Here is a 23,969-nt window from a genome sequence, read left to right as displayed (position 1 = left end):
ACACACACACACACACACACACACACACACACACACACACACACACAATAAAACCATTGTAAAATCAATACATTCATAGCTCTGCTTAGTATCTGGTATGTAAGATTGATATTATTTGTCTAAAAAACAAATAGGCCACCCAATTTTAGAATATGATGCGTTCCCTCGGCCATCAAAATTTGGACACGTCTACGCATGAAGTAATATGGAATTATTGAAATTATTCAAAAAAACTATTCCCACCGCGACAGAGTGTGCGGCCCAAATTATTTCTATTTACCGTCATGCATCGGGCGGCTCGTCTGGAACGTTGACATTTGATCATGAGACCCTGGTAGTTCCAGAGACAAAATGGGACGTCCTAAATAGTCTCCAGTCCCCCCCACTCTACTGCGACTGGACTGCTCATCAAGAGAAATCCAACGCACCACATGTTCTCTCTCACTCACTCATTCACTCGTTCTCATTCTTTCTCAACTCTCTCTCACTCGCTCTCATTATCTCTCAACTCTCTCTCTCTAGCCCACACGCAGTATAGACTAAATGTAATAACACAAAATAATTAATTTTAGGTTTTTGAGTAGTTTTACAGTAAAAGCACTTGTTACAAAAATTATAGAGAAAACTATATTTTAGGGTTTGATGAATTGCATTTGGTCTAAATATCATCTTAAAACAGTTTAATATTCATTTAAATTTTAAATTAGTGTATTTTTTTTGAATGATAATAAAATATAAGACCAATTTTTTAAACCCTTAAAAATATTATTAATTATCTATAGTTTCTGTAATAATATGTGATTTTACTCTATACAATTATACAAAAATGCGTTCAGTTATATGTGGCGCGTGGGCTGAGAGAGAAAACAAATATGCACCGACATCCTATTACCCGCATGTGTTGTTTCCGTCTTACATTAGCATACTAAAATTTACTTTCAGTAGTTTCAATTTTGTATTGTTAACTATTTTAATAAATCTATTATCAAATTTATAAGTAAGAACATTATTTGTGCTCTTTCATTAGTTTTTTACGATATTTTTATCTGCAAGCGAATTATAAATATGTCAATTATCAATATTAAATTTATGCTCGTAACAACAGTCATAATTCGCTTAAGCTTAAAATAATGTAAAAAAAAAATATGCGAAGAAGACTACGTCAAATTAATAATTGAAATCTATTTTGATAATAATATGTATTTATTAACATTTAACAAGTATAATTAAACAATTTTCACGTTGCTATTTCATAAAAAAATTAGACTACATTACTCTCAAGTCGCATTTGCACTAACGTTAAACATAGAGTAATATTAGTTATTATTCTATTATTTAAAAACATATTATTATCAAAAATACATTTATAATTTATAGTATTATGATATTATATACAATTATTATTTTATTTTTTTAAATTTATTTTGAACTTTTGTGAATTAAAAAAAGAAATATTATAGAAACAAATGGCCGATGGATATTGTGGACTCCAGGGACACAGCTAAGACAGAAGTTCTTACTTGCCTACTAGATACCTATTTATTTCTATTGAATATCGAGATTAGAATATGTATTATTTACTTCATAAATTATAAATCTGCACGCATAAAAATTATTTAAGTACATTTTTAAATGTCTAGTAGTATTAAGATTTAAGATAATTGAGTTATTTGTTTATAATAATTAATAAGTATCTGTTATGAATATAATTAATAAATTAGAATAATAGATTTATTTAATCAAACTGGTTTGTAAATTTCCTAATACTTAATTAGTTTAGGCTACAAACTGCTATGTATAATAGTTTTTTCATTAGTCGTCTATTGACGATTGATTATAAGTTATAACAAATATACGTATTTGTAAGTTTTAAAATCACGATAACTCATGAGTTATTATTCGTTAGAAAAAATTCAATAGGCCTAAAGATGTGAGTTTGTATTACACAAAGTATAATACACATGGTATAAAATTATTTTACACAGACGGTATAAAAAAAAAATTAAGAAGTTATTTTTAGTTTTGTCATAAGCAATATTTTTATTATTTATTATTAACATTTATAATTGGAACATGTTTATTTTCCGTTGCGTAATCTGGAAGTCATTCTAAAAAATATATCCATAGCTGAGTAATTTTATCCTTTTCTACTTTATCGAACTATATATTATTGTTATTTATGTTATTGTATATTTAGATATTTTAGTTATTAATTTAATAAGTAATAATAATCATTTGACATTTATCAGTATTCAGTATTCACTATTCAGTAGCTAGTGAAAGACCGATAGGTATTTATTTTACCTTTGAAATCTTTAACAGTAATAGAATTGATGAGTAAGTACTTTTTATATATTATTTGTAATGATGTACTTAAGGTCTATACCGATTTTTTCAACTCTTTGTGAATTATTCGCAAATCAACATTTTTGTCTACTTTGACTGTAATTTATTACCGATCTTTATAGGGTCATTATTTTATTAAGCAACACTCATAATTTCAAAACGTATTAATGTTATAAAAAAAAAATTTTACATAATTTTCAGTCGAAAAAAATTTATTAAGTTGTATTTTTTAATATTTTTATTATATTTGTTTGAGTTTTTACTTTTTTGAATGTCAACAAACATTTTTAATTTCATATTCTAAAGTTGAATATTTTTCGAAATTTTTCATTATATAAAAATCAAAATTTAAACAAGTAGTTTATAAATTATAAGTTTATAAGTATTTAAAGTTTTGGTGTAGATAGTTAAGAGATACAGGGATATGGAACAAAGACCTATTAACCTATATGAGGTATAAATCACTAAGTACCTATATATTATGAATTATGATATGTTTTTTGATACAGCTATTAAAGTAATTTATTTTACTTTTATTTAGTACTACGGAAGATTATTTTAATTTTGCATTTAAACAAATATTACATTCATTATACTATTATTTGTGAATTGATATTTAATTATTATAATTATATATATATAAATGTTTATACAATATTATATTATTGTTATTATTTCTTGATTTAATAGCACCTTTCTGCGAATACCGTAAAACAATATGAATAGTTTCATAGTATAAGTAGATAGTATCTTAAAATGAATCCAATTATTTAGAAAATGTCAATGCGTGAAGGGCGTAATGTAAAATTTGTAATATACATAAGTGCCAAATCTATGCGAATAATGTTCATAAATTATGACATGGATGATGACAGATAGAAAAATGACATACACACACAAATCAACACATCATTATAAAATCAATGCATATCGGAGAGATGAGTTCCGCTCAAGCCTCAAAATTTATAAGGGTTCCGTAATACGATTGTCGTTCAATTTTTTTGTTATTCTACGAAATTATTTATCATAATTTATAGCTAAAACAAAATTATATCTAATGATTATTACGTTGTCGTCGAATTCCGCGACAGCCGACATGAGTATGTACATAGTATTATGTACATACGTAGATATTGCGCGCGGCGCTCGAAGCGTGCAAAATTTTTAGGTTCTATGACGTTTACAGTCAGTTGGTTACAGCGGCATAGTAACTATTATTACTATAACGTTCAAAATCGCGGAAATGGAGGTGGTTGCCGCCATGTTAAAAAAGTGCGAACAACGTGTATTCTAATGCGTATTGCTAGGGCATCCGAGGTCATCTCCACTGCCGTCGCCGGTTGATGAACATTAATATAATATTATATTGGCAATGCCTATAAGTACGATCACGTTTCCTAGCGAGCTAATCAGATTTTCGCTCGACAACCCGCCTCCAGTGACGTAGTTATGAGGGTTAGATCCCCCCCCTCAGAACCACTTTTTTATGTTTAACGCATTGACTTAAACTCGATATAAGATTATAAAATTACCCATCACGGTTATAATATGCAATATAGGGCTATAAGGGCACGGTTATAAGCCCCACTTTATGTTTATCTAATAAATTATATATTTTCTCCCAGAACAAAATCATAACTATGCTCGTCTTCAACCAATAACTATAACACCATATCGGAAACGAGTGATAATGTCTCGTTTTCAAATCACTAACACGAAATCAAACTTTGCGCGGCGTATCTGCAGAGTTTATATAATTATTAATTCTTTAAGGGGGGGATTCGTACCGTAGGTTTTTAAAGAGTTCAAAATAGGCAATTTTCAAAGTGCTTTCGCTCTTGTCGCGTCAATGTTGCAGAGTTGACGTATGTGATGACCGATGATTATAATGTGTGTGTAAATACATAGTAACTGTAGTCGTAACAACTAAAATTAAATAAATGGTATACATTATATATTATATTTAAATTATTAATCACAAATGTCATTCTACCCATAACAAATCATTAAAAAGTATAAAAAAAAAATGTTATTATTATTTGATGGTAACATAATTTATTTTTTTAGTAAATCGTGTAGTTTTTTTTATTTTATTTTTTTATATTTTTGTTTTTATTTTTTCGAGTTTTTCTTTTGATCTTATATTATTTATAGCCATTTTAACTTGACACAAGTTGTACCTATAATATTTTTATTTATAATGAAATTTACTATTGTCATAAACGACATAAACCGTCATGGACAATGGATATATTGTATAAAATATTATATAATACGCAAAAAATATTATGTACAAAAATAAATTGATGGAAAATATTAAAGGTGAAAATATATAATATTATTAATCTGGCTGTATTTTATTCAAAAATTTGATTGACCCGATATTTTTCCGTAACGTTTGAGCATATTATGCACACGTTATTCTTTTTTTAGTGCATGTTCTAATAGTTTATACAAATGATAAATTTCCTATTGGTCCATCTTTAATACTTATATTATTTACGGACTTACGATATATATTACTTGATGTAGGTACAAGTGCTTATAAATAGTAAGAAGAAAAAGTCTACGATATTCACTTATGATATTAATTTAGTGTAATAAATATTATTTTATTTTTATTTTTATTATATATTATTTTTATTTTTTTCATTGCACAATAATTTTTTATTGAGTAATTAATTGTAAATTATAAGCAACTTTTTATATTTTCAAGGCACTTTGAAACCTTTAAAATAGTCCAATTAAATAAAAATTAACACTTTCTCTGCAAAAATAACATTTTTAATGATATTTTATAAACAGACACATAAAAATTTATGAATTAAAATATTCATACATTATATTTTGATAATAACTGTGTCTGGGATAAAATATTAATTCAATTAATCAACAATTGCAATTATTATGTGTGTCATGAGTTCATCTAAATAGTTCCCAAAGTAACATTAGGCTGTGAACGTATTATTAGTAATGTAACCTAAAAAAGAAATATGTTGCTAATTGATTGGCTAGTCAAAGAAAAATTGACAAAATATTGATTATAGGTGAATAAATGAAACACAGAGACGGGTTAAAGTAATAATTTTTTTATTTTTTTATTTCACAATTAGAAATACACAATCTGTACAACGTAGCACAATAAGTATATATGATATTATAATAGTAACATGAATATTTTGAAATAAGAAATCACCTATTGGTGACACTGGGCTGGGAATTAACGCTGTCAGAGTCTAGAACTTCGTTGTTGTTTTTTTTTTTTTTTTTGTAATAATAAGTTACGGCACCAGTTCCTTTTTAGACGACGCCGGGGGTTTCCCGGTATGTTTTGAGTGCAGAGGCTCTTTATCAATGGATTTTGGTGGGTTTGTAGGCGATTATGAAAACGTTTGTAAAAATCTACAACTTCTTCTGTCACAGTTTTCATTGTGAGGTCTTTATGTAGGGTATAATTGGACAAAAAAGATGGAACATTTGTAATTTTTCTTAGAGCAATATTTTGGAACTGTTGGATTTTGTTGGTATTAGATACTTTAGTACCCCACAATTGAAGACCGTAATAATTGCAGTTAAAATGTTGTATAATGTAAATAGTCGTTAATGTTATTTGTTTTATTATTTTTTTTTAATAATGCAGGAAGAATGAAATTTTTGCAAGTAAGATATTTTTATTAAAGTAAGTCAGGCCTATGAAGCAGATGTGCTGAGGTAACAAAAATTGTATAATTTAATATAACGCCGCCAAACAACAGTGCAGAGGACTCCGGATCAGTCCTAGGAGTCGTGCTCGGTCCGTGGTCGTCGAGGTTTTTGACAAGATACTGAAGGACGACAGGAGTATTTTTGTTAACAGTGTTTTTGTTTTAATAAATTGTGTTTTCAACCAATGATCGTATATATTTTGTTTGAGTAACCACGAAAATCTGTCGCACTCCTTTTAATCCAATAGAGGTATATTACACTGAAAGGTTATATGACAAAAACAAGATAGTAATATTATTAACTGGAAATATTTTTATTAATAACTATAATATCTTTAATAATATAAACGGATTTTGTCAAAAACTAAAAATTAAAAAATATTTATGTCTTATAACATTAAACATCATACAAAAAGATAGATATAAAGTCAAGACATAATATTTGATAAAAAAATTATATAAATACACACACACACACACACACAGATCAGTGGCGTGTGGTAAAGGCAAGCAAGGCAAGTGCCGCATGCCCGCTTAAAAATAAAAACTAAATGTATTTAATTAATAATGTTAGTTGGCAATATATCATATTTTAATATAGGTATTTTATTTTAGTTGTAGTATACTTCATCATCTGTATAATAAAATACTAAAAAAAAATTGATTTTGTAATTTAGATATTTATTTATAAGCTTTAATACTATCACATACTACTGATATTATTTATGTATATATAAATAAATGACAAATGTACTTAATTGTACGCTAACAATGGTATTTAAGTATTTGTATGTGTATGACCACTCCTAACATTTTGTTCTGATTCGTTTACCGGTATAAGTTTTTTCATACGATTTAAATGAATGTTTAAAGATTCAATTTTCTTTTGTTGAAATTGTTTTGATTCGTTTGGGATTCGACCTTTTTACGAAAAAGAAATCATTTTAACAAATTATAGAACATGAAATAATATAAAACTGAAACTTACACATTTTAAATTTTACAAAACCGTTTGTATGGTCAATTGAGCCTTTAATGCGTCCTCCAGATATCATTTTTCCTGCTACTATTTTGACTATTTCTGGTTCTAGTTCTAATAAATGGCCAAGTGACTCAATTTTTATACATTTATAAAGTTTTTTGATCGAATTAATATTATGTTCTGCTATAGCTTCAATCAATATGGTAGTACCTAAAAAATTTCAAATATGTACAATTATATGTAATGTATTTAATGTGTGCTGTTGTAAAAAATTACCATAATTTGTATTCACTCTCTGATGTGGCAATAGCATTTTTTCTATTTGTTCAATTTCGCGTGGTTTGATCATACGCTCTACGCACAGTTTTTCAAGGATTGATAATTTTATGTACACTTTACATCTTTCATCTTTGAACAAAGATTTCAACAATTGAGTTCGAATGTTATCTATAACAAAGTTTATTGATTAAAAAATTGTAGTAGGTACAGTAACTAGTACTAAGACATGTGTTATAAAACAGTCATAAATTTACAATGATATACAACTAGTATTAAAATATTACTGTTATAAAAATAATTTGTAATTTTTATAATTAAATAAATCTACCTCATAAGTATGACTTCGGCCTATCATAAACTCAATTTAGTTTACGGCTAATATTGTTTTTTCTACAGAAAGTTTTCGCTAATAAAATTGATTGCTTATTATTACTATCAAAACTTAACTTTAGTATTCTGTCTCATATAACCCGTTTAATTAAAACTTTTTATTTTCCTTTCCAATCAACTAATTATGAACTTAACGAACCTATATCTCATACACTGCTTTATGTCAATACCAATTTTTCGTTCTTTTTGTTATTAATATTATTTTTTTGTATATAATGTAACCAAATTATTTATTCGTCTTGTCTATATTATTATTATATTTTTCATACAGAATCATTACTATACTTTTGTCATAATACTGCAATTTTTTTAATTAAGAGAACGTTATATCTTACCAGTTAATGATAAAATTGTACAGACAATCGTATTCTTCACAGCTGTCATACGTTCATTCTCACTTAATGATGGATAGTGCGATAATTCATAATATTGCTGTGCAGCATCAATAAATTTTAGACGGAAATCCATCATTCGTGCAACACAAATTTTAAAATTTAAATGAAGATCTCTATTTAATGTTAGAGTCTGAAAAAAATTATTTAATGTGTTATTATTTATTTATATCATATCCTTATTTGCATTCCTCCTTATTTATGTTCTGCAGACATAAAATGTGATAATAGAATATTAGTAAGCAAAGTATTCAGTCTATTACCTATCTATGTCACATATCATAAAATAATAATAAAAATAAAACTTTATCATGATATTAATTTATAGTTTTAACTATTATCTTTAAAATATAGTTTCATCGCTTAAGTAAGAATCGAAAAAAATGTAAATAAGTTTTAATTTATAAGTGTAATGTCATGTTGTTAAATCGATTCCAAACATTGGGTATTAAATTTTAATTATAATTTTATCGAGTATAAGACATACTTGCGTCATTGAAGCTTTTTTTACAAAAGGCCCTGCTAGCAATGGTTCATTACTTTCCATATACAGACGTGCAATTTTCATGTATAATTCCAGTTCATAATCAACAGAAAATCTTAAAAATATTTTAAACTTGTAATATATGTCATAATAATAGATATACCTACTAAGATAAGTCAATAAAAAAAAGTTTAATCACCTGTAATACGATTCCATTGGGATGTTGGCAAGCATATATGCTGCTTCCTTCCAATTTTCCTCTCCCTCGTAAATGTATGATAAATGGTGACAGATAACAGAAATATGGTATTCAAAATCAACCTCTCTCGATTTCATCTAATAAAAAATCAAAAAATAAATAATTTTGTTGGTAACTCATAAGTATACCAGTATATAGCAGTCTTCTTACTTTTTCCTGCATGAAATGAGCCAATAGTTTAGACTGTGGATTAGGCAACCAGGGTAAAATTTTCATACATAAATCGGAAAAGATTTGTCGGGATACGAACAAGGTGACGTTATTCTTAGCAACTGAAATCGAATAAATAAAATAGTGGTGTTTCAATGGTTTTAATTCTGAGATTATGTTAACACATGAAAATAATACTGTATAATAATATATACTTAAGTTACTAACGGAATTCGACGATTACTTTCAATATTTCTATCATATTGGCCGACCATATTGAAATGACGTTGGTTATCAAAATCCTACACCTGCAAAAGTTAATTAACAATGTTATTATACTATTAGTCGAACGCAGATTTCTGTTCAATCGCATATTTTTCTCCTTTTAACTTTTTTGGATTTTATCAGTCAGATTTTTATCTTCATGAATCATAATAATTTTAATTTAATGATAATTTTTTTTTTTTACATATTTCTGTATATTTAATGGTTATTGCATACCTATTTGTATAAAATTAAAAATGTATTGCATATTAAAGAAAAAATTTTAAAAAAATGTATCAAATAATATTTTTTCAAGTAGAAATATTAAAAATAATTTTGTTACTAATAATAAATTTATTATTTGTATTGACCGATGTGTTTTTCTAGCGGATTTGATGACTTAAATCTGCAATCGTCAAATAACCTATAAGCGTTTCGCAAAAAAAAAAAATTAATGTATCTCACTTAGTAATTCGTTGAACGTCAGACGACCACAAGTTAAAAATTTGGTTTAAATCGTGGCGGACTTGGTAAGTGGACAAGGCCATGATTTATCCGAACACGTGCAAAGTGTAATAACTGACGAGATAATATCGACGACAACAACGTGACGATTCGTTGCGTTGTGATGGACAGCGGGCAACTGGATTAACTGCTGAGTGTTCTTAACGGAAAAGCCAAATGCAACGGATGACGATTGGACTGACAGCGCGCGAACTGTAACGTGACTGAAAATCGAACAGGTGAAATCGATTTGAAGTTGAATAAACGTTAAGCGAATCCGACCAAGTTCAAGAAGACAAATAGATGGAACGATTGTTCTGTGAGAAGTGAGAATGACGAATGAAGACTATACCGCACAAGTGTATAACCGACAGCAGAGGAAATCGAGATATCGACATTCGACCTCGGTCGACCTATAAAAAATGATAAAATAATATTATATATTATACATAATAATAATCATTAACGAAAGTTTATCGTGGCACTGAACGGCATGTCAGACTTACATATTAGGCGGCTGTTATTCGTTAAATTTCTGTTATACTATTCATGCTTACAAATTAATCTATGTTGGTAACCGACAGGTCAAAATCCAACCAGAACGCACTACGTGCTTATCTGTAACCCAACAACGTCCTGATCATATTTTCCATAGACATAATATATTAATATATTTAAATAATACTTATTATAAGGCTGTAACGTTGTAGAAAAATGCATTATTTATAGCTAACTGTTTAACGTAGCTCCTTTTAATAGAGAGTTTTATTTAGAATTTAGATAATAATGAATTCACTTTTGAAATTTTTATTTTGCCAATTTTTGGTTAATTATATTATTTTTTTTTTTTGCTTTTTTATGTCGTTTTTAATTTTTAATTTATTTTTCAATATATAATAATAATAATAAAAATAATTTTTCTATTAATCCTCACTAATTTAAACTTTATACGCGTGTTTTAAAAACTTTTTATTTTAATTTTTGTCTGAACGCACGTCGTATCTAATAAATTAACATTATCTCAATTTAAAATATTTTACACTTTATCAATTTTTATATTTTTGAAAATATGATTTCTAAATATGCTTGCATTGTATTCTATACTTAATTTATTAAGATTTAAATTAATTTATAAGATTTTTAGTGTATTGTTTTTGGGATTTATAATGCATTTTAGGTTCTACATTCTTAAGGTTTTTATTTTTTTAAATATTTTCTCATTATAAAAAAAAGAATAAAATCTCTAAATTTAATGCAGTGTGATATGAAACCACAATCGTAGTTATGTGTATATTTTTTCCTATTAATGTTGATTAAAAATTTTCACTTGATCAAAAAGGTTAAAATTTTAATATAATATTTCTTACAAGTCAATATCATAGATATTAAAAATTTATATTAAAGATACACAGGCATTAATTTTTTTTAAGGTATTTTAAATGCGTATTTTAGCAAATTTTTCAAAATCATGAAAATATGCAATTAATTTTGTAGTTAAAAGTTTATAAAACTTCCAATTTTTGTAGCTTAAAATTGAAAATGTAATTACAAAGTTTCTCTTAGTAGTTCATACTGTAATCAAAATTCTTGTAAATATACATAAACATAGCTTTTTTATAGAATTTAATTTCAAATTTTAATGAAATTGAATATTTAAATTAAGCATACTTAATGATTTTAATTATTTTGTTGTTATCTTAAAACACTAATCCTGGGTATGGTACTCAAAATTTTAACGTATATATTATTATATTTTATGTACGGTGTTTTCAGAAAAAATGTATTTAACCTACCGTAGTACTGTATCACTAAAAGAAAAATAATTTACTTTAATAGATATAAATATATCATTAATACTTAGTAATATTAACTGATGAACGCCTCCGCTCAGAATCGTTTTTTGTATGCAATAATTTTATTGCGCACAAAAAATGATCTATGAATTCAAACTTAGTATACAATACATTACATTGATTCACTCTTTAATGACAAAATACAGTCTATGACTACTGTACAATAGAGTAGTTGCTTATTTTCCCTATTTTTTGAACTGTAACAATATACTTATAGCTATTATTTGTATATTGTATTTGAATACTTAATTTCACAAAGTACAGAGAATCTATGTATTCATATTCAAATCTATTGGATGTAATGTATTTTCAACTACAAAAAAAAAAAATGTTTATTACTATGACCAAGGTACCTATTTTTAAAAAGTAAAAATTTAAAAAAAAAAAGTGTTAGTGTTGGAAAAATGTACGGTGATCAAGTACGTAAAAAGAATTATATTTTTTTTTAAATATTTTTTTTTTTTTTTTTGGGGGGGGGGGGGGGTGGTAAATAATTTTAAATACAATTTTTATTTTTATTTTTCTTACGTGATTGATAAACAAACTTTTATTTTTAATTTTTAAAAATTTCGATGTTGGAGGGTTCAAACCCTAGGACGCTCCTGGATACGTGCCTGATTATGATTGACATGTCAATGATATTCATTGCTATTAACCTCACACGAGATCTGTACAAATCTTACACATATTGTAGTTTAATATTGACTTATTGGTACTTATTATAGCCAACAGCCAGTCTGTAGATAATAAAATAAGTCTCTGAATTTAAGTGTAATCATACTTAATTATCCTTCTATAGAAAAGGTGGACATTAATGAGTTAAAAAATTAAAGTCGAGTTATCTAACGAGTTACTTACTTAAAAAATAAATAAATTATTTATACCTACCTACTTAACGAGGTGAGTTTTTCTAAGTAGTGTAGTTATTAAAATTAGTTACTTAATTTTATAGTTAGGTTAAGTTATTTCTAATATAAAACACAGATTCAAAGTATATTTTGTTTTGTACAAGTTATTGTTTTTATAAGGAAAAAAAATAATCGAAAAGAGTCTATGGTTATATACAATATAATATAATATTATACATCTAAATGAAAGTATAGATATTATTAAGTATTCAAATAATTTTTTGGTATCTAAAATTTTTTTTCAATTATAAAATACTTTTTGTTAGTATTTTTATTCCAGAATACAAAATATTTTTTTTATTTTGCCATTGTATTTCAATAACCAATATTTTTATATTTCAAATTTTGTTTCTAAAATAATACTTTTTAATGGTTCTAAGAATTTATAATAAAATTACACGAATGAATTAAAATAGCTACAATTTTTATCTACTTAATATAAGTTTAAATCGACATAATTAGTTAATAACTATATCATAATACACGTATGTAAATATGTGAAATTTGTAAACTTATTAAAATATTTTTTAACTATTTAACTAATATATTTTTAAATTAGTTAAAGTATCTATTAGTGATTAAGCATGTAAAATGTTTAAGTACTTTTAAAATGTATATGTATTTGTATTTATATTCAAATACTTTTGAAAGAAAGTACTTGTAAGCATATTTAAAATACAAATGACAACAAATATTTAAATACACGTATTCTGAATACCTATATATAAAAAGTATTAACTGTGGATAATCAAAGTGATTAATGCATTTTTTTGGATTTCGTGTAGTTCAAAATCATAGGCGTAGGGTGATCAAATTTTTTTAAGGGGGGGGGGGGGGGAGCCCCCCCAGCGGGGGAAACATACTGATTCATGGAGGGCTTCGTCTGCATTTTTAGGGGGTTATTTTCCAAACTGAGGGGGGGGGGGGTAAGCCCCCCAAGTCTCCTAACCACGCCTATGATCAGAATAAAGCGAGTGTGTAAACATATAATTATATAAATTTACATTTAAAATTACAATCTCATTCAAATATATTAACTTAAAATCGCACAATAACAACACTTCCAGTTAATAACCCAGTTATAGGTACGTTTAAAAAGATTCCACCCCGTCTGTATTTTTCCCGAAATAAATTTATTATAATATTATGCTTATTAAGTATTTTATTTATAAAAATCTATACATTTTAATTACAAAAATGTAAAGTTTTCGTGTACAATTACCTTAAAAAAGTGCGTTTTTAACCTTTTATAAAAGTGTGAAATCGTCTCGTATTTTATCTTAAGTATGTGGTTATTTAATTAATAACCATTTAATGACGATTTTGAAGAAAAACCGTTTCAAAATCATCAAAATATGCCGTAGAATTTAAAATTGTACATACATAAAATATTATTGTTCTGAGCTTTGTGGCCTGATCAGTATACAAGCAAATACCTATATAGGTAATTGTCGTAGCATTAAATTACACATTTACACGTCTTATACAGTAGGTATCATAAAATAACATTACAATGCATTATATATTACATACCGTCCGTACACAATCCATTAAAACTGAACATGAGGCAGTTCATCTGATAAAGAAATCCTCGAATTCTGAAAATAAAATTTTTATCACAGTTTGAAGTACGTATACAATACACACGCACATGAGAAATCTCTGATCGCCCATAACTATAATGACTATATTGTGTATAACATAGAATATAATGTAATAATTAATATGTGATATGACTTTTTGAACCCCACTTCCATTATTTTTTTTTCAAATTCATTATACGTGTCTACTGTCTATATAATATAACAGTAGCTGAACTGTAGTTCACGTCTTATCGTAAGACGCAACACGTTTTTTTTTTCAATAAATAATATGAATGTAAAAAAAATTATGTAATTGAAAAAATATAAAATTTATTTAATTACATTTTCTACGAAAAAATGTATATGAAACATAGCATTTTTGATTATACATTTTTATGTCTTTAATGTAATATATTTATACGTAATTGTTTTTTAAACTTCAACGTATTTTTTAATTCTTGATTGACATTTAATTTAATGTAAAGTATTTGTCGTGTTTTCCTTTTTTTTTTTTTTTTATGTAAGTTTTTATGATGTCTGGTTCATGGATTCTTAGACAAGGCTCTATGAAAATGAGCACTTATTCCCTGTCTAATTAGAATTCTCTGCGTTTTCTTTTTCATACTCTTGTTTCGTAGATATGATAATATTATTATTATATAGTAACATACAACGTCGAATAGCACAATAGAGACTTGTTTGCATGTAGGTTAGGTTATATTAATATATTATTTTGAAACAAAATTATTCTGTACAAAATTTAATCTGACATTACAGTACGTTATTATATTGTAAAATGTTTCACATTCTACACTTGTTATAATATATTATTATTTGAATATCTTATCTTAGGTTAAGTAAGGTTAACTGAGAATCCTTTTTTTCCTGTTCTTGGTTTTTATATATTTTTTATTGATTATTATTTATTATATTGCGCAGTTAGTGATTCTCTTATCGCTGAAATTTTGTTACGTAATATAATTTGTATAGACAAAATTACAATATTATATTAAATCTGACTATCATATACATTATGTTTTTATGTTGTAGCCGTACCAAATAATTAGAGTACCACTACTCTACCGGCATATTCCAGTAAAGTTATACACTGTCTCGCTCGTGCTATGTACAGCTAAATAATATGTACCTACCATTTTCGTTTCACCGATGTAATACTAATACCTACAATAGATTATGGTACTTAAATATTGCTCGCCTGGAAGAGCAGTATATAAGAAAAATTAATTTTTACGGCCTATAGGAGTAATGTATAGGCAATAGGCGTAAATTCATATAGCAATAACCGAATTTTAAACAGAGAAAAATTTTGATGCAATATACTTATTGATATCATATTCAAGTCACTGTATTTTACGTTTTCTTAATTAGACACTAATAAATTTATTAAACTACAGTCGTTACTTCGTAGACAGGCTTTATTTTACAAATATAATCAGACGGATATGACGTATCTTGAGAATGTAAATGTACCGCTTATACTCCTCTCAGTCCTTTATTAAAAGTGTGTTATGAGTGTTAACCTATAATTTTGTTAATTTATACGCCAAAATGTCGATTTCATGTTTGACGAAGTAGTAGATAAATGCTTTTGCGGAGCTCATGCCGTTCACAGTACCGTCAGTACCACTCCACTCCGCTTACCTAAATTTTAAATACTTACATAATTCATAAGCTACTGGTTCAGTTAAACAATTTTTGTGTACGGACATACTTCAAAAAATATTCTGCTTTAGAGAACGAAATTAGAAATGTATAATGTAGTTTAAAAAAAAAGTAAAATCTTAAAAATTTGTGACTAGAAAAATATTTAAAAATAATTTTTTTTTTAATGTTGTTTTATTTCGATTGAAAATTATACAAGAAAAATAATTTCAAAAACGTAATTGATTCTGAAATAATGCGTGTTACTGATAAAAGGATCACCTTGTTCAAACAATATTAGGTAGGTATATATTGCACGTGACTCGAATAATATGGTGGGCCACATTACGGCATTATAGTACTATGGCCAGTATACACTGACTGGTAAAAAGAGGAGCCAAACGCGTGTTAAAGTTAACCTAATTTTAACAGGATGCGAAAATATTTTTATTTCATTGTTCAATCTATACAAAACTTTAATACTAACATTTAATTGAAAACAAAAAAAAATTCTCTTTACACTCGATATTTGTGTTAACAAACAGTTGTAAAAATTTATTTTCCCCAACCAATATGAATTTTATCGAACTATTACTGAGAAATAATCTATTGATCGACAAAGCTAATTTCTGATCGAGTTGAATAAAAAATTTTAAAAAAAAATACAAGCTTGATATTAAAATATGTTGGTAATTGTTTCTTAAACTTCGTTCATACCGAGAAAACATGTTTACAGGCATATTCTTTTTTTTTAAGACTTTGATTGCGAAATATCGTCAAGTTATCAGATAAAGGTTGGCCACCACAGGAATATTACAGTATTAGATGCAAGCAAGTACTAGAACACCGGCAATATTAGATGAAAAACAACTAATTATATATTAATGAGGTTATATAGTGTTCAAGTGTACATATGACACCACCGTGTATGGGCACCACCAATATTTATGTCGCATAGTTCTCGTTATGTTCGATATCCGCAGTCATCTATCGTTATAGATCACTAAGTCCTTACTGGGATTTTAGAAAAGGACCAAATGTACCACATAAATTTTTAATGATAATAAGGTAAGATGAAAAGCGATAGCAGTGAATGACATTATTTCATAATTTTATCATTTATATAGTAATAATGAAAATTACAGTATTTCATTGTATTCACTGTTCGTGGAGTTTTGGATGTTAAAATGTACAATTTAATTTTAGTGCGGACCTCACGAAATTTGCTTAAGAGGACGTCGCACCCGCATGTGTTATCTCCGTCTTACACACGTACGACATAGTAAACTTTCATTCGATCAGTTTCAATAGTGTGCTTTTAGTTTTAATATTAAAGCAAGCCCAGATTAATGGGAAGCCAAGGGAGGCACGGTCTCGGAGCCCGCTGATTTTGAGGGCTCATCTTTATCTCCTGCAACATATATATTTTTAATGCGTTTAAAAAGTTAAAAAAAATATTTTGGTGGATACAGTAGATAATTAATAATGATCAAATAAAAATGTTCTTAATCTTGTGTTACGAAAAATTACTAAATGAAAATAAATATTAAATTGTTATTCTAATAATTGATAGCGTATAAATGGTAATAATAGATATTAGGTATTCTTGATCTGGTCAGCGAAGCCCTACTCCCACCTTCACGTGGTGCCAACTAGTAACGGAACAACAGTCCCGGTTAACAGGGGAGGCACAGAAGGAAAACTGTATAAAACCAATAGCGGTGGGTCATCAACAGTGACCAGAGGACCAACAAAAAGGAAACTGCAAACCACGACAGCGGCCAACAACATAGGCCACAAGGGGCAAACACCGCGCTGACTTCCCCAGACCCGAAACCACCTATGAGACTCACGGACCCTAGGGCCTAGTAGGACTTCCATTGGACAGTTGGTCACTGTTTTTTCGTCTTAAAAGATAAGGTCGCGGATGCAGACGCTGCGCTTTGCCGCAGAACGAATGGCTTCGGAGACTTGGTGAGGAGGCTCCTTCAGAAGTCAAGTCAGAACAGCCAAAAGAAGGAAGCCCAGCTCGAGAAGCGAGGCCGGCTGGCTAACATACTAGGCCGCAAGATAGAGAAGGTTCAAACCTGTAGGGCAGTAAAGCCGGGTCCAAAACTTCACATAATAAGTCACCAAGTTTTTAAATTTTCTTACTATATTCATTCAAAATTTCAATGTACGCCCTTAGAGGGCAATGCTTAAAATATTAATATCTATAATTGCAATTTTAATTAATAAACGATGGCGGCATCGCGGAAGTAATGCGAAAGCAGTTCCCGCGGTGCCGTCGGTTCAAACAAAAAAAAAAGGTATTTTTGATCTATTCGTATGAAGTGCCCATGTATAATAAAAATAATTATTCGGCCTAATTTAACAAAAAAATAAACAACATGGGTTAATTTTCCCAAATTAACAAGAATAAAAAATAAATATAAAACAATAGCCAGATTAAGAAAAATTTATCATCATTAATGATATTATATTCAGAAAATTATATTTTACAATTAATCGATTTCAATAAAACTATTCAACAATTTACAAAAGAAAAACCGAGAAAAAAATTTTTTTAATTATTATTCTTTTTAACAAATACAGTGTTTATATATACATATACAATATATGTATAATAAATTATTACATAACTATTAATTTGTATAGCCTTATATATATTTTTTTGTGTTGACCGAATTATACAATAATAATATACAGTTTTTAAAATGTAAAAATACAATTTTTTTTTAAGTTAAAATTGAAAGGGGGCCCACTAAATTTATGGTGTCCTGGGACCCAATCGATCTTTAATCCGAGCTTGCATTAAAGTGAATTGACCTATTATCATTTATCAAACTTTTAGTTAAGAACATTATCTGTGTTCTCTCGTTGGTTTTTTACGATAATTTAATTTTTAAGTGAGTTACGAGTATGAAAAATATAAATATTTGAAAATGCTCATAATTCACTGGTCGTACGAGCTAGACGCTACTCGATTTTTAGTTTTGTCGTCCGGCGCGCGGCGTGCAACGGTTGTGGCGGCGGCAGTAGCTGCTCGTTCAAAAACCGTCACGATCACAACATACGCCCCCGTTACAGTGTACCGATCTTTCGCGGTTAAAACGCGTTTTCATAACGTTTATAACGCGTTCATAAGAGCCGATATAGCCGACAACAAAAGTGCGGGACACGGTTCGTTTCACACGGGAGTCCAGAGTACCAGGGGCGCAACGGGGATCGCTACTCGTTCGTCGGCGGCGGTATCACGGTCGGCGTCAGTGGCAGCGACGGCGGCAGTTGAAGATCACAACGTCATGAATTCCTGTTAGATTATAATACTATTTTCGACACTTTTTCTGAATCCACCAGTACAATAATTAAAATATAAGAGTGAATGGAAATTTTGTTGAACACAATATTGTTAAAACAGTTTTAACAAAACTAAAACTAACCGTTTTTAAAGGAGTTAAATGTAAGCAATTCTACGTGCACGAGCGCATGGGTTGTATAAATGTGTGTCTGTAGTAAGTGCTCCCCCCCCACCCAAAATTTCTTAAATAGTCAAAAATTTGAAAAACCGTGATTGTGCATTTATTTTATTAAATACGCATAATGTAGATTGAATAACGACACGTATAAATATATTATTTTATAACTGTGAACTAAATTCAATTGTTAATAACTAATTAAGGAGCCCCGTGCTAATGTGATTTTGTCCGCAAAAATACGCTTTACGAGAATAATGATCCTGTCCTGTATAAGATTTATTTATTTATTTTTTTTTTTAATTGACAGGGAAAAATATTCTACAGCCCGCATCGAACTTCTTTTTCTCGATATATTGTTATGAAACTTAAAAATAAGTCTTTTAAAAATAGACAATTGTTAGCTTATTTGAAAATTATTTAATACTATTATTTAAAATTAAATAAAAAATCTGAGTTCAATGCGGGCTGTGGAATATCGTTGTTTATCAATTAAAAAAAAAATTATTTGGAAATATTCAGTTGTCAACGAGTTATTCATGTTACCGTGAAGTCATTTTTGTCCATTGTTATGGACTACTATAAATATTTCATTATTTGTTAAAATTACGTGTACTTGTGAGTGAGTGCGCGTTGTTCATTTACCACTGCTCTACTCATCACAATAGTACATACTATAATATAGCACGTTTACCTGGTATAAAATAACTTATTGTTATTATTTATTAATACAGAATTCATTAAATATTATTGTTCTTATTGTCAGCGACACTCGGCGCACAAGATTGGGCTACGGATATTCGAATTTGTTTTTTTCCATGATTACGGAATACCGCGTATTGTAGCTTACTTATTGTTTACAAACGTGTATTGTTCAGGTGTGAATTTTAATATTCAATTAAAATTTAAAAATAAAAATGACATATATTATATTTACTCAAAAAAATTGATTTTAATTGATAAGATATTAATATGTTATTATTTTTATTATTTTATACAAATAAAGTAATGGCTTTAAATAATGCTGTAATATTTTATTAAAATAAACATTGTGTAAAGCATACTTTTAAATTTCGTACTACATAAAGTGTGTCGAATTACATACAATTTTAGGAACTGTAAGCCTGTAATATAATGTATGCAGTGTTTCACGATGAACTGATAATTACAATAACTTTTGTTTATTGAACATTTTTAATTTTTTTTTTTATTATTATTATTCTCAATTGTTGTCTGTGCTACATTTAAAATATTTTTCGATTTTTTTTTTTAACATTTTGTATGCAAAATTAAAAAAAATTTTACTTAATATTTAGAAAAAAATCAAGATAGCATTTCTTAAATCCGATTTTTAGAAAAATTTTGGTGTCAAAAACTTTTACTAAGGTTAAGTCAATAATTTTTAAACAATTTTTAAATTTTGTTTAAATTAAAATTTATTTTTAGTTTATCAGTGTTACAACGATTATCAATTACCGATTATCCTGAAAATTTGTTTGAAATAATATAGAATTTTATAAACATCAAAAAATTGTAGAAAATAAAAAGTTGAATATTTTTCATTTTTTTTTTTTTTTTGCAAATATGTTTTAAAAATCATATCAACAAAATGGCAATTTTGATTTTTTTAAATATCAAATAGAAAATTTTTTAATTCCTTAATTTTACATACAAAATTTTAAAAAAAAATCGAAAAATTAATTTAAATGTGCGTAGATGACAATTAATAATAAAAAAATAAAAAATTGTAAATGTTCAATAAAACAAAATTAATGGCAATTGTCAGTTCACAGTGAAAAACCTTGTGTGGTATAATTTATTATTATTTATTGGTATATTTCTAACGATAAAATGTATTTTTGGATTTCCATTCTAAGTATAGTTCCATTTTGTTTGTCAACGGCCGAATACTGAGTAGAGTACAGACAACAGACAGCCAGGTCCTAGTCATATTAAATACAAATGTACATCGATTACTCTCAGCATTTCGGTGTTCACCTATTTTATGTAGATACCTACTTTGTATTGTGTGATTGCTGATATCTCGAAGTTTCGCTACGTTCGACAAAAATACTCAAAATAATATTATAATATTATTATGAAATTAATAATAATGTTATGTCGCATGTCGTTGTTATCGTTGTTATCAGTTTGTCGCTTATTAATTATTATAGTTATTTTAAACACTGGAAATGATGTTATTATTTTTAATTTTGGTATTTCAAAATTTCTGACTTCTCAAAACAACGCTTGAGTCTTAGTTGCGTTTTCCATTCGCATTCTTGCGCTTCACAATAATTATTAATTACATTAGTGTATTATTTTACCAATACGTCTTGTGAAATCGATTTGTTTGCTAAGTGAACCAAGTTAAATTCATATTATTATTTACATATAAATTTGCATATGTTTTATATGTCAAATGTCAGAGTAATTAAATTGCACGGTCAATAAAATAGATTTTTTATTTTGTAATATACTTACACATTGTGCACCTATACAATTCTAATTTTTTTTTTTTTTTTTGGAAGTGTTTAATTCAATATTTTGATTCTTTAGCTGTTGCTAGTCAGTTGTTGGTACTCAGTGTTCATCATGTAGTGACTATTTACTTCTTTAACTACCTGCCTATTTAATGTTCCAGTATAGTATATATTGTATGTAATACCTGTGGAATTACTTTATTTGGTAAGTGATAAAATAGTTTATTATTATAATGTTAGGCATGATACCAATTTTCAAATGACATTCTTTTTGTACATGATTTATATTAAAGAAAATTGTACAATTATTATTAGAGTATATTTTATTCTCTATAGAATAAATTAAGTGTATATATTTTAATACTTATAATTATACATTTTTTCTACAATATATATTTTAATGAATATTATCAAACAAATATTTTACTGATTTTGATGAATTATCAATTGATTTTAAATTACTAATTACTTTAAATGGTTTATTATGTTTACTAAAAGTAATAAATGCATCAATTTATTACCATAAGATTCAAGAACATTAATGCATGTTATACCAGCTATAGATCATTCTCGTGTACATATTGTAGAACCAGGTACATATTATTACTTTGGAATTACAAAATATTACAAAATCTCTAAGTGATAGTAATTGTATTGATATTATAATAGGCATTTTTTTAATTACATTGGTAGAGTACAATTGCAATTTTAAATATTATCATTATGTATTACATATGGTAAATCATACGTTTTAACATTTTTTTTCTGTTAGGTAAAACCTTTAAGGGCAGCACACTATTACATTTTAATTATTTTGCTATACATCATAAAGCTGAATAGTTTATCATGAGTTTATCATTTAGGTAAAAATTTAATCTGTATTTCAATATTAATTATTACATACATTTATTATTTTAAATTTAAATAAAGGCCCTAGATTTAAAAACACAGATAATTTTTTTTATGTAAATATAAATATATTTTGTTATGAATTGTAAAATAATTTAATATTATCTGTAAATCTTAAATAAAAATGATAAAATATCTATATTTACTTAATGCATTATCTGTTATGTGATATTTTATTGGAACAATATAGTTTCAAGGGCCAAAAACAAAAAAAAAGATATTTTTTACAATGAAATCTTGTTCAATAATTTTTGGTAAAAATGTTATTCTACTTATCAGTTATGTGCAACGCAACCTTTTATCGGTGAAATTAATATTATTAATACAAGTTGTTCGATATTTGTCATGTATCTTGTTTAATTACAATAAATTTATATAGTGTGATGTAATTTTATAGATGCAATAAAAAAAATAAAACAATTTTCAAAGTTTGAACAAAAAAATGGGGAAATGAAACATATATTAAATCATATCATTAAAAAAAGGAACTTAATAAATGATCAAAAAAATATTTTTGTACTATTTAAGGCATTAATGAACATTATTGTGAGAGGTAAAAATCACTAAACATTTTAAAACGTTTCAAATTCTCCTTAAAATTGCTACTTAATTTACTATTTCAAAGTACTGAAAGAGAATGATTATTTTAAGTGCTCCCAGTTGTCTAATTTAACTTAGGTCAAAAAATTTATATTTTACCTTTTTTTAAGGAAAAATATTCAATGTTTTCAACTTAATAATATATAAAATTAAAAAAAAAAGTCTGATTTTTGAATAACTAAAATATATATATATATATTTAAATACAAAACTCATTTTTATTAAAAAAATTGTTGGAAATAATAAATTAGTATGTTTAAGTACAACATGGTGCTCTAACTGTTTGTTTTTTACATACAGTCGATGAAAATATGAAACACTATAGATTTCTCCCGAGTTACCGTTCAAACAATACAATAGTATATTAATTATTATTGTTAATATCAATATTATTTATCAGTTGATTGAAATACGATTGTAAATTCCTAAAATTAATTTGGAGTTCGTCGTTTTCGTTCTGAACAAAGCCCACAAATCCCTCATTGGAATCCTGACGCTCTTCTGATATGGCATTGGATGTGGATGATGAAATTTGGCTTGACTGAGCTTGATTATTGCTTGATGACATTTTTTCATAGGTTCTGTGTATTAATGTATACCTACAAACAAAAAGACAATATTAATAATTGTATAATTATTAATAGGTACCTAAATTAAACGTACTTATATTCATCATATACTTTAAGATACGTTTATATTGCTATTGAAATAAATTTATTTTTATTTTAGTTATACAGTTTT

At 27.1% G+C, this 23,969-nt stretch overlaps 1 protein-coding gene across 1 annotated transcript; it reads right to left on the bottom strand.

Annotated features, from left to right (window-relative positions):
- Positions 1 to 6,827: 6,827 nt before the first annotated feature.
- On the bottom strand, positions 6,828 to 10,070 carry LOC112600327 (COP9 signalosome complex subunit 4-like). The gene is made up of 9 exons (XM_025347526.1): positions 9,716 to 10,070; positions 9,215 to 9,294; positions 8,987 to 9,108; positions 8,777 to 8,913; positions 8,581 to 8,692; positions 8,037 to 8,226; positions 7,309 to 7,479; positions 7,039 to 7,242; positions 6,828 to 6,971 (listed from the first exon to the last, which is right to left on the bottom strand). The coding sequence occupies exons 1-9, from the start codon at positions 9,796 to 9,798 to the stop codon at positions 6,829 to 6,831; spliced, it is 1,242 nt and encodes a 413-aa protein (XP_025203311.1). The 5' UTR covers positions 9,799 to 10,070; the 3' UTR covers position 6,828.
- Positions 10,071 to 23,969: the final 13,899 nt, after the last annotated feature.

The sequence above is a fragment of the Melanaphis sacchari genome, unplaced genomic scaffold (genome assembly GCF_002803265.2).
Source record: "Melanaphis sacchari strain LSU unplaced genomic scaffold, SCAv2.0 Contig63_pilon_pilon, whole genome shotgun sequence".
Classification (NCBI taxonomy): domain Eukaryota; kingdom Metazoa; phylum Arthropoda; class Insecta; order Hemiptera; family Aphididae; genus Melanaphis; species Melanaphis sacchari.
Note: the sequence above shows the minus strand (reverse complement) of the source record. Positions and strands in the feature narration are given on the sequence as shown.

What these genes read in the sequence shown, in the direction of transcription:
- LOC112600327 (XM_025347526.1), bottom strand. Translation starts at nt 9,798, where the DNA reads ATGGCCTTGTCCACTTACCAAGTCCGCCACGATTTAAACCAAATTTTT. An exon ending in CTCATTTCATGCAGGAAAAA is followed by an intron (nt 8,914 to 8,986) that starts GTAAGAAGACTG and finishes ATTTTTTATTAG; the next exon opens with ATGAAATCGAGAGAGGTTGA. An exon ending in CCAATGGAATCGTATTACAG is followed by an intron (nt 8,693 to 8,776) that starts GTGATTAAACTT and finishes AATATTTTTAAG; the next exon opens with ATTTTCTGTTGATTATGAAC.